This window comes from Sminthopsis crassicaudata, chromosome 1 (assembly GCF_048593235.1).
Source record: "Sminthopsis crassicaudata isolate SCR6 chromosome 1, ASM4859323v1, whole genome shotgun sequence".
Classification (NCBI taxonomy): Eukaryota; Metazoa; Chordata; class Mammalia; order Dasyuromorphia; family Dasyuridae; genus Sminthopsis; species Sminthopsis crassicaudata.
Genome location: NC_133617.1, coordinates 644,690,417 through 644,702,921, shown reverse-complemented (window position 1 = coordinate 644,702,921; position 12,505 = coordinate 644,690,417). Strand labels below are relative to the sequence as shown.

The 12,505-nt window shown below is 33.4% G+C and overlaps 1 protein-coding gene across 1 annotated transcript in view; it reads left to right on the top strand.

Moving 5' to 3' along the window:
- The window catches only part of MPDZ (multiple PDZ domain crumbs cell polarity complex component), a 221,149-nt gene that overhangs the window by 59,694 nt on the left and 148,950 nt on the right, over window positions 1-12,505 (top strand). Inside the window, 5 exon segments of the mRNA XM_074282905.1 lie at window positions 2,656-2,865; window positions 3,444-3,583; window positions 4,261-4,477; window positions 6,713-6,841; window positions 10,646-10,855. Coding sequence (XP_074139006.1) covers window positions 2,656-2,865; window positions 3,444-3,583; window positions 4,261-4,477; window positions 6,713-6,841; window positions 10,646-10,855 — 906 coding nt within the window.

Here is a 12,505-nt window from a genome sequence, read left to right as displayed (position 1 = left end):
GAGTTTAGATAGTAGTTCGACTAAAATAATGAGGTAGATTTAATGTGCAGCAAATTCACTAAGTCATTTTTATGACTATATGTGATATCCAGTGTATATGTGATAAGGAAGGAAAAGAGTTCTCCCATAATGCACTGAGAATTTTTGTGTCCAGAACAAGGGAGTTGCAAGTATGACTGTTCTCCACCCTGCTCAAAGTCCACATAGAGTATTATGTTCAGTGATGAATCTAGGAAGTATATCAATAAACTGAAGAACAGCTAGAGGCTGATTGGGATAGTGAAGGGCCTTGAGATTATGCCATAAAGAAGATTTGTGGAAGGAACTGGAAATGTTCAACTTGGAGAAGAGTAATTGGAGCTGGAGGAGAGGGGAAGATAGCTGCCCATCAATTACTTAGAAGGATGTGTCATGGAAAAAGGCTTCAATTTATTTTGCTTATTCTGGGATAACAAAATTAAGAATAATGGATTCAAATTGCAAATTTAGTTTTGATTTATAAAAAAGCTTGAAAATAATTAGCAATCTCAAAATAGAATGGGCTGCCTTGAGTTTGTGAACTTCCCCTCAAATGGGCTGTCTTGAGAGTTTGTGAACTTCCTCTCAGTTCAGATTTATAGAAGAGAATTTTTTAAAAGCATTCACAAGAGAAAGGACAACAACATTTTCTTCCAACATATTTCCCTATGAACATTCTCTGTCTTTGGGAAAGTGGGCTCAAACTTAAAGCAGTTTCTATAGAGAGTTAACCCTTTTGTTCTCCCTTCACCCCAATTCACTTTCAAATTTGGCATAGCCCATGGATAAATGGTTTTAGCTTCACTATCTCAATAGACTACAAATCTGGTATAAACTTTAGCTCCTAGAGTTCTGGTGGTTTGCCATTCTAATTTTTCAAAGCTCACAGGTTCATAGATATCTGTAGAACTCCTTTTCTCAAAAGCAGAAAAGAAAAAAAATGGAAAGAAGCAAAGAACAGTGTGCTACATTTGTGGACCACTTGTTGGTTCCCCATATTATAGTTGTGTTAGATAGCTCAGGATCAAATATTCTTCTTTATGTGTTCATCATACCAGAAACAGGAAGAGTATATAAAAATGATTTTATTTATGGAGTAGGGCCTTACCATTCAAGTCCTTAAGCCTTTCTATAGGCAGGCTTTCTTTCACATAGGCTGTCAGGGGGCAGAAATTATTGAGCATCCTATTGAGTATGAGATTTATGAAGTCTACTCCCTGCCATATTACCTTGTGTTTAAAAAAATTGCCATTCTTGCTAAGTTGTCTTGTATGCATTTTAAATATGTTGTCTATGTTGCCAAATCAGAAAAGCCCCCCTGCTCTTTGGACATACACAAACAGTGCCTTTTCTCTTATTTCTGAAATATAATAAAGAACACAGGTTCAAAACAATCAAGCATACAGTCCTAGATGTAGTGGAAATCACCATTTCTCTTGAAGGCAGTAATGAAGATTCACCAAAGAACAGATTACTGTTTGGTTATTTAGTACTTAGCATTTGCCTATTTTGAAATATGAAGTGGCTTTTCCCTCATTCAAGGCAGCAGCAGAGAAAAGAAAAAAGCAAGGAAAAGTCAGTCTTATTTTTCATAAGGAATCTTTCCTGACCATTTTAAGGTCTCCCTGATGGGATTTTGGATCTGGAATCAAACTCAGGTGAAAAATAGATTCTCCCAAACCATTCCTAAGGGATTAAAGAGTGTTTCATCCATTCTCTCTTCCCCTCTAAGCATCTTTGGATGGGATTCTTAATAAGTTACAAATTAACTAGATATCTTCTAGGTCCATTCCAACTTTAAGATCTATAATTTTATGATTCTGTAAGCAAATAGGACTCATAATCATCACTTGTATAAAACTTTGGGTACATTCAGTCCATTAGTATTAAATACCTATGTGATTTTTCATAAGTCTCAGTTTCTTAGTTTGTAACTAGGCTTGAATTTGATCATCTCTGAAGTACCCTTTTCGGGCTCCAAATATATAACCCTGTATCAGTTCCTGCAGTCCATTGAAGAAAATTTGTAATAAATTAGGCATCAGAAAATAAATCCTCTACATTCGTGTAATACTGCTTTACAATTTATTTTACATTTTTTGAAGAGTCCTCTGCCAAAGTCCAAAAGACCAAGTTCAAATCTTGTCTCATTCTTGCTATGTGTGGCTTTGAACAAGTAATTTAACCTAAGTTTTTGTTTTTTTTTTTTATCTACAAAATAAAGAGTTTGTTCCACTTGGCCTCTGAAGTCCTCTTCCTTGTCCTGTCATTGTAATGATTACCCTGAAAGCTGTGTAAGCAGAGCCTTGGTTTTGATGCATTTCACCAGAGTCAAAAGTCTTCAAATGAAGGCCCCCAAACAGGTTTTATTAATGTTTCTTATCTAAGGATTAGCCAATATATGTTCAGAGAAGAACATCATCAGATAGTTGCATAGTAATTTCTTTTTTTGGCTATGACATTAGGAGACTGTTTCCTAGTATACAGAGGCACTGAGATCTGCATTGGTGAAGAACTAGCCCACACCAATGAATCCTTTATTAAGTATTTAAAAGGACATCCCAGCTTTTTTGGATACAGTTAAGGAACCAATTGTCTAATGTTGAGGGTTTATAATAATCCCTTTGTCATTCTTAGGTAAATGTTACACCATCCAAATCTTCAAGTGGTGAGTTCTCACAACTTCCACATTTTGCATCTAGTGGGCATCCTACTTCATATAATGAGCCTTATTTATTGGGTCAAAATAATGGTGATTTTGAATCACATATGGGAACCAGCAGTCCTCAAATCAATGGGAAACCTTCAGGTGATGAATTTGATCAGCTTATCAAAAATATGGCACAGGTGAGATATGATTTTTGTTGTTCACAATGATTAATTAGCATTTGCTTGTGTTTATGAAAATGTTGCCCTCAGATAATTAAGACCTTTCTCAGTTAAATATTGTGAAGTTAAAAATGTCTGAGTCATTTTATTGATAAAAGAACATATTTTGTGGGAAAATTTAGATGTGGGAGATGGAATTTAAATGCATTTGCTATCAATGGAAAGCAATTATTTCATGATGATTTATTTAGTGAGTGTCTGATTTTAAACTGCAGTATTTGCCTTTGGGTATTTTTGTAGCCTTTCATATGTTCTGTTAGATATTATTAAGGATGAATGAAATGTCTGCTAACATGCTAAGCTGGCTCTGTTGCTCTGTGTGACCTCAGGTAAATCATTTAACATCTAGTCTCTCATTTTGTTCATCTGAAAATTGGGGGTCACAGTGTTACATCCTTCAGAGTATTGTGAGGATTAAAAAAACTAATATATGTAAAATATATTTTAAGTATAAAGATATACAAATAAGATATCATCACATTGTTGAGATTTATTTCTCCTTTTCATTATTTTTGTTTGTTTGGTTTCTTGAACAGGGTCGTCCTATAGAGATTTTTGAACTTGTTAAGCCTGCAAGTGGTGGTCTAGGGTTCAGTGTTGTAGGGCTGAAGAGTGAAAACAGAGGTGAACTGGGGATATTTGTGCAAGAAATACAAGAAGGAAGTGTGGCACAAAGGTGAGGTTTTTCCCAAAATCCTGTCATAAGTATACTGAATTATTCTCTTTCTTCCTTATCATGGCACAGCTTTAGAGTATTAAGGGACCTATCTCAGAGGTCTGTCTCAAAGGATTTTTCGGGGGAAAAATTGACATGAAAAATTCACTAAACAGTTTTCAAAGTTTGTGTTTGCTTCTTTTCTGGTCCAGAGTCATCTTTAGAAAATGTAGTTGAATTCTATTTCTGTAGAACCTTAACCTAATTTCTTAATATAAATAAGATTTTAGTCTAGAAATGTTTCCTCATTTAGTGTTGGCATAATAATTGATAAGGTCCTTTCAACTTTAAAGCTCATAGTCAAGAATAAACATAGAGCTTTGACTGTAAGGAGCTAAGCTGGGAGCATATAAATGGGGGTATGTTTTGCTTGTGATAGGTACCAATATGAAGAGGCCATAGAAGGGGAGGAGATAGCTATAGGGTCTGTGCTGTCCTGGAGAGGCGGTGGGATTAGCTTCAAAGAGATCTAGCTAATCACCAGAGGGCCCAAATAACTGTCTTTAGGGGAACTGCAGGAGGAAGATTACAAAGTGTGGAACAGAGAAAATAGGATAATAAAAACAGGAGAAATCTATCCAGAAGCACTGGTAATTTCAGTGACAGCTGTCACATCTTTTTCTTCCTCTTATTGACAGAGATGGGAGATTGAAAGAAGCTGATCAAATACTAGCAATCAATGGATATGCACTTGATCAGACAATAACACATCAACAGGCTATCAGCATCCTTCAGAAGGCCAAAGATAATGTCCAGCTCATTATTGCCAGAGGCTCATTACCTCCTCTCATGAGCCCCATAGTTTCTCGTTCTCCATCAGCTGCTAGTACAGTTTCAGCTCACTCCAATCCTGTGGTGAGTATCTCCCCCCACCCCAAGAAAAGAGCGTATGGAGATATGTATATATGTGTGTGTGTATATATGCCTATATGTATACATTATATATTCCCACTTCTTCATGGTTGTCCATGTATTCCTAATCATGGATACATGATCTCTTTCATGGGATTGTAGCTAGATGTCGTAGTGGATAGACTGCTGGTCCTGGAGTCAGGGAAAACTTTATTTAAATTAAGCCTCAAATACTTATTAGTAAATGATTTCACCTCTTGTATGCTGCCTTGTCTCTCTCCCTTCCTTTCTTCCCTTCTTCTATTTCTTTTTTGCTCTTTTCTTTCCCATTCTCCCACCCTCCATTGTCTCCTCAAAGTTTTTGTTGGCTACACACTATGTATTCAATGTCTCAATTCCCCAGATCTTTTATAACCCTTTCTTCAAAAAATATCCCTTTGTTTTATTTTGTATAAGTTTCGTATTTTTGACATGCAGCATATATCATACATATTACAGTATATAGGTATATATGTATACATGCATGTACACACATGTATATATGTATACTGTATATGTGTTAAGCTTATAAATGGTGGCTTAGGAATAAACTAAATGTTGTGAACTTATCTAACCATTCTGGAGGACAATTTGAATCATGCCCAATGGACTATAAAACCATACCATTTGATCCAGCAGTACTAGATCTTTATCCCAGAGACATTAAAAAGAAGACAAAGCCACCTATTTGTGTAAAATATTTATAGTAGTTCTTTTTGTGCTGTCTGAGAATTGGAAATTCAGGGTGATGGCCATCAATTGAAGAATGGCTGAATGAGTTGTAGTATATGATTGTGATGGAATATTTTTGTGCTATAAGAACTGACAAGCAGGATTATTTCAGAAAAACCTGGAAAAATTTACATGAACTGATGCAAAATGAAGTTATAATCAGGAGATCACTGTCCACAGAAACAGTAACATTGAACAATGAATTGTGAAAGACTTAGCCATTCTCAGCAATGATTCAAGACAGTCGGAAAGGACTCATGATGAAATATGCTGTCTGCCTTCAGAGAAAAAAACTGACATTGTCTGAATATAGACTGAAGCATGCTATTTTTATTTTTCCTTACTTCTTCCTTCTTTTTGTTCTTTATTTCTTTGCTTGAGTCTTCTTGGACTAATATGGAAATGTCATACATGTCATCACACATGAATAACTTATATTGGATTGCTTACCATCTCAGGGACAAGGGAGGGGAAGGAGGAATGGGATAGAATTTGGAACTCAAAATTAAAAAAAAAGTTTAAAAATTATTTTAACATGTAATTCGGAAAAGAAAGTATTAAGTAAAATAAAAGTAATAATATAGTAATATATTACTATAAAAATAAAAGTAGTCATAATTTCACATGTGAACAAGGTTATGTTTCAGATTTGGAAGTTACATTTGATTAGCTAAATATGATCAAAAAATTGTCAGAAAAAGATTAATTTTTGAAGCAGAGGAATTAGAGATCAAATTGCTATTATTTGCTGGATTATAGAGAAAGCAAGGGAATTTCAGAAAAAATCTAATGCTTCATTGACTGTAATAATAATATATGCATCTCTGTTATAGCTCGATATATGTGTTCTCAAAAAGCACTGCATTACACAAAATCATGTAATAGAAACCATAGGGGTTGTGGGGAAAGTGATTTTAGGGGCACAACTCTTAAAACCTTCATAAGGGTAAAAAAAACAACTCTATTTTAAGACACATAATTTAATCCATGATCTAAAAAAACAGAAACTTGATTTAAAAAATAGTAAATAGTTTTATACCTTTTAAATGAAATACATAAATAGTGGCCAAGCCTAAGTGTAAGGCATGGAGCTGCTATCCAACTCTAGGCCTCTAGGCAGGGCAGGAGTCCATGGGATATATGGGTGGGGTTAAAAGTGGCATGAGCCAGACCTTTTCTGTTATAGTTCCTACTTAACCTAAGCATATCCAATAAGGAGGACATTTTACATTTCAAAAAGACATGAAGTTTGTTGTGAAAGTAGGCAGGGAAAAAGGTTATATTTTTCTGCAAAAGAAGTTGAGCATAAACTATAAATCAAGTTGGAACAAATTCCGGTTTTTGAAATTTGTGTTATAGCAAAACTGACTGTATTTGACATATCTGTCTTACAGGATTGTTATGAGGAAAGTCCTTTATAAGTTGAAAAACACTTTTGTAAAATAAGCTTTTATTATTTTTATTCAGGTCCAGTGGCAACATGTGGAGACCATTGAATTGCTTAATGATGGATCAGGTCTAGGATTTGGTATAGTAGGAGGAAAATCAACAGGAGTAATAGTAAAAACCATTTTACCTGGAGGAGTGGCTGATCAGGTAATCTCAATTAGTAGATATGTTTTGTTTATGATTACCATTAGTTAGTATCATATATCATATAATAGAAACCAAAAAAATCAAACCTTTGGACTACATCCTAATAGAGTAACTTACTGGAAGGCAGAAATTATTTTGTTTTTGTCTTTTAATCTTCAACATCTGAAACCGTGCTTTTGTTCATAGTTAGCATCTAATAAGTACTTAAGTGGATGACTTAGATATTATTAAAGTATTTGAACTTTAAATTTTACTGATCAACTTTTTTTTTCTTTTGTCTTGGGGAAGAAAATCATCTGAAATGTGAGTTTGGTCCTAAATTTTTGGCTAGATTATCTGTAAGAACTCCATATTGAGATCTAAGATTTGGATTCTATTGCTGTATTTGCCATTTATCTTTACTATGCTCCATGGTCACAAAAAAAATTCCTAAATCCAGCTAGCCATCTTGCTATCTTACATAAACACATTATCATTGGTTACTAGTTTTCACTTTCACAAGCAAACTTCGTCTTTTTTAAGGTATTTTTTCTTTTATATGTTCAGGTTCAGTGGGAACTAAGAACAGAAAAGGTCTGGCTCATACTACCATCAATCCTACCCTTTATCTCATAGACTCCAGCCTTGCCTGGAGGTTCAGAGATGGGTAGCAGCTCCAAGCTTTAGAATTGGGTTTGGCTGTTATTTATGTGTTTCTTAACTGTTAAAAAAGGTATATAACTATTTACTGTTTTTTTTTTTAATCAAGTTTCTGATTTTTTTTAGGTCAGTGACAAAGGTTTTGAGAATTATGTTCCTAAATCCTTTCCCCTCAAGCTCTTATTGCATGATTTTGTATAGCGCAGTGTGTGTGTGTGTGTGTGTGTGTGTGTGTGTGTGTGTGTGTGTGTTTGAGAACACATATATTGAATTATAGCAGAAATGCAGAGATTTTGAGAAGAGCTCAACAAATTACTATTACTGGGGGAAGGGAATCCTCTCACTTCACTCTCAAAATTCATATCCTAATCATGGATCACTACTGTCAGATTTCTGGATGAGCACAGCATTTCACAGCATGTTTAAGTGTGTGATATATGTTAAAACACTGTTTAGTATGCATATTTCTTATAGTTTTAAATATGTGATTTCAATGGTATAGTCCCTTCTAGAAATACAAATTATGATCCTCATAAGTCTTTGGACACAGTCTTCATGAATTTTTGTGTCCTGAAAAAATTATCAGCTAGTTTTGAGCCTCTCCAAATTTAGGTGGGCTAATTCTTAGATGAAAGATGCACACTCCTATTTCAGACTTTTTGAGCTTGATAGGATAGATTTCAGAGTTTGTGCTACCATGATATGTAACCTTTGAAATCTAAGAGTTGCCATGGTAACCTTAATGTTATATGAGAAAATACAGTAGGATTTTACTGGAGAATACATGTAACAGAAGAATAATTGACAAATTTGTTAATTGTTATGATTGTTCACACATTTGTTGCATTGAGGGAAAAATATTCATACTAATATTATACTCCCTACTTGGGCACTGGTCTGCCAAAATGCTTTATTTAATTTTTCATTAATGAATATGCAAACCATTTTAGCTTGGTAAAAAAGACATACAAACTAGCATCATCTCTCATGTAATATAACTCCCTGTCCCAAGAAAATTTCATTTATAGAAATATTGAAATGGGACAAGATATATTAACATTCCTAACATTCCAGAAGTGAGCATTCTAGACACTATCTCATTCCTCCCAGACCACTTCAAGGAGCCATGAGAGTGCCCTAGTTTTTGTGAAAGACTACCATAAAGTGGACCTTCATGTAATCCCTTTAGTAGCCTTTAGGTATATTCACTTAATGAAAAGCCTTTTCCCCACTAAATCTGTCCCTAAGGAATCTGGAAAGTACTTTAGGGGGAAAATATTAGTTCTTTAGCTTTGTAGAAAAACTGAGAAATATTTTAATATGCTTCCATAGTTGATAAAATTAATTATTTTTATGAAAGGTTCACCTTTGATTATAGCCAGTTATAAATGGAACTGTTCAGAAGCATATTTGAATTTCATGTCGATTTTCATACCAGGAGCTTTGTTCCACATGTATTTCCAGTGCATATGATGACAATCAAAGCAGAAAGCATTATATAAAAATATTGTCTTATAATCTAGGAATAAACAGAAATATAATCAATCAGATTTTGATCTTTTTACTGTTAATATTAGGCAGCACTTGGATGTAACATAAGCAGTTTGCTTTTTAAAAAAATCTCTTGATGTTGGTCTTCATTCAGCAGAGAATGTAGCTCGACAACTCTGGCTATCTTTCTAAGTTCTTTTGAAGTAAGGGCCTAAATATCAACTCTGCAAGATTATTTAAGAGGGAAATAGTTCCATGGAAGAATCCCTTTTTGTGATATATAGCACCATAATATAAACTCATGTATATTTGTACAATAGATATCCTTCTCATCTTTGCAGAGACAGATATTTCCTTTTGCTTTCTATCAAAAAAGACAAAAAGATCCCTGGCCTTATTCAGAAAGCTTGTCTTAGGTTTAGATTTAGATTTATTTATATGTCTACATATATGTTCATATATATTTTTCCTGCGAAATTATATTCCTCCCATCCATCCATCATCCATCCATCCATCCATCTATCTTGCAATAACCTGTTGAGGATCATCTTTTCTGAAGATTCCTATCTGCCCTCCTTTCAGCCACCAAATGATTTTCCTAAATCTCAGGTCTAATCATGTTATAACTTATTCCCTATTTAGTAAACTCTATTAGCTTCCTCTTGACTCCAGAATCAAATACAAAATTATTTGGCATTTAAAGCCCTTCATAATTTAAGCCCTTTCTACCTTTCCAGTCTTCTTACACCTTACTCTTTGCTATTATTTTTCAATTCAGTGACACTGATCTCCTGGCTTTTCTAGCTCTCCTATCCAGGAATTTTCTGGCTATCTGCCATGCATGGAAAATTTTCTCTCCTCAACTTTGCTGCTGACTTGCTTGTCTTCTTTTAAGTCCCAATTAAAAACTCTATCTTTTATACAAGACCTTCCTCTTAATTCTAGTATCTTCCCTCTGTTAATTATTTCCTATGTACCTTGTATATAAATGGATTTGTACATATTTGTTTACTTTTTGTTTCCCCGTTTAGATTGTAAACTGCTTGAGACTAGGGACTATCTTTTGGTGTCTTTTGTATTTTCAGCCCTTATGTATAAATTGTGTGTGTGTGTGTGTGTGTGTGTGTGTGTGTGTGTGTATTTATATATGTATATTTATACACATTTGTTAAGCATCTGTATATAAGATTAAAGATGAGGGAAAAATTAAGACCTGTATTTAAATATATTCTACAATTTTTGTAAATTCAATTCATTTATACTTACTCAATTTTAAAAAATCTTTGCTTATTCAAATTCAGTTCAACTGAAATACCTTTTATTGCCATAAAATTTTACTAGCTCACAGTGATTTGATCTGATCTTCCCCTATATCTTCATCCATTCATTTGATAATTTTCTTTGTGTTTTTTATTTTTGTACCATAGAAAATACACAATAAATATCTCTTGTTTAATCTAACTCAAAGCTTATTTGAATGTGCCTCATTTATTCTGTAATAAATGACTCTCAAATTCACAGGTAAAGTATGTCCATCTTTTATTGGCTCTTCACAAAGCTAATTTCTTCCTTCATTTGACTTTACAAAAATGTGTGATTTAAAAAATATTTTTAGGTCAGTAGTTCCATTTTAGGACAATATTTGGGTCATTAATCATTCACTATCTCATTCAGCATGGGCGATTATGTAGTGGAGACCATATCCTGAAAATTGGGGAGACAGACCTGGCTGGTATGAGCAGTGAGCAAGTAGCACAAGTGCTCAGGCAGTGTGGGAATCGAGTCAAATTGGTGATTGCAAGAGGTGTCATAGAAGAACCCATGATAACGACCTCTTCCGGCATCACATTATCCTCTTCAATGTCTTCCATGTCGGAAAAGCTGGTGAGTATACAAGGTTAAACAGATTTGGAAGACAATACTTATGTTAAAGTTGTTTTATGCAGAATTTGAACTAATGGGAAAAGTTCTATTTTAGTTCTAATTAACAAATAAATACATTAAAACTTGCTGAAAACTTGGCAGTCTGAAAAGCAAGAAGACTATAGATGAATAATAGCTCATTAATATAAATATAAATAATAATTCATGTAGTAACTTAAAATTTACGGTCCTTTCTTTAAATAGCTTGATGAAGGAAACAGAAAACTTTCTCTTTTTTTAGGAGGGAAAAGAATTACATCATATTGAAAATGATTACTCATAATGGATCATTCATTCATGCTAAAATATAGTGCTGAGATATATTCTGATAGATTCAATTTTTAAAAACCAGGCTTTAGTATTATATTATCTTCTAGGTTTTTTGCCTAGTTAGAAGGCCTTTTGTGAACTGAGAAACTAGAAAACATCCAAGGCATATGTTTTTTTTTTTTTTTTTTGGAAAAAAAAAATTTTTGGTCATAAAAATGGATCTTTTTTGACATTTAAATATTGTTTAGGAAAAATACATAGCCATCTTATATCTGATGCCAAATTGAAGACAAATTGAGGGAAATTGTCCTTTTTATTCTGATTATGCACTCTTGAATAAAATGTATTTAGTTTATGGTTTACATGTGTAATTTGTACCTGTTGGTAGTGATCAAAACTATTTCACAGGATTATCATACTTATCTTTGACTTCTGATATGAAAGGACATTCTGAAAATTCATGTAAAAATTTCTGCAATGGGGTCATTAATTTCAAAAATGTTTTAGCTTGGTAAATAAGAAATATTTGTGTTCCCAATATTTAATTCTTAAAAAAAATCAGTAAAAAATTTCAGAGATAATTATTATGGTAATTATAGATATATATTATGTTCCCATAATTTTTTAAAAATCAGATTGGTGTTATTGAAAACAGATGATTATTAATTCTTAAGAGATAGATTAGATGTAGGAGAAGGAATCTGGTACTCCTTAGCAAATGTTTGAAATTTTTTCAGTAGATAACTAGAATTTTCTGTGATTTTTATTGTTTTTAGCATAGGTTTGGCTGTTATTTTTTAGGAAAGGAAAGAAAAAAGAAAAAGAAATCTTGTTTGGAAAAGCATTTAAATGGCATTCTTTTGTGATAAACAAAAGATTTTATTCAGCAATACATAAATGAATGCAGTACCAAAACCACTTGATGTAATTGAATGCTTAAAAAACTCTATTCTGTGCATATCCTCATTTCTGGAGCTTGTGCCCCTTTTAAAATCATCTGATAGTCAAATTGCCACCCTCTAAAATAGCACTCGCATAAGTCTTATTAAAAATAGAAAACACATTTGTTTCCATTGAAGCAGATTTCATCCTGTCATTTTCTGGTAATTATCTAAATTCTAAACTTTTGCTAAGTTTGCACAGATAATTATGTGTAAGGGAAAAATGAAATCAAACTTCAGTATAGCATTATATCTCATTTAGGTGGAATGCCAATGAGATGTAGTTTGGATTTCAAGAAGTCCAGAAGAATACTCAGCTTTAGAACCCACTTGGCCCATGATCAAGAGACTAGGATATTGTCATTTTATAATAAGAATGACTTGTGTTGGTAACTGAGTC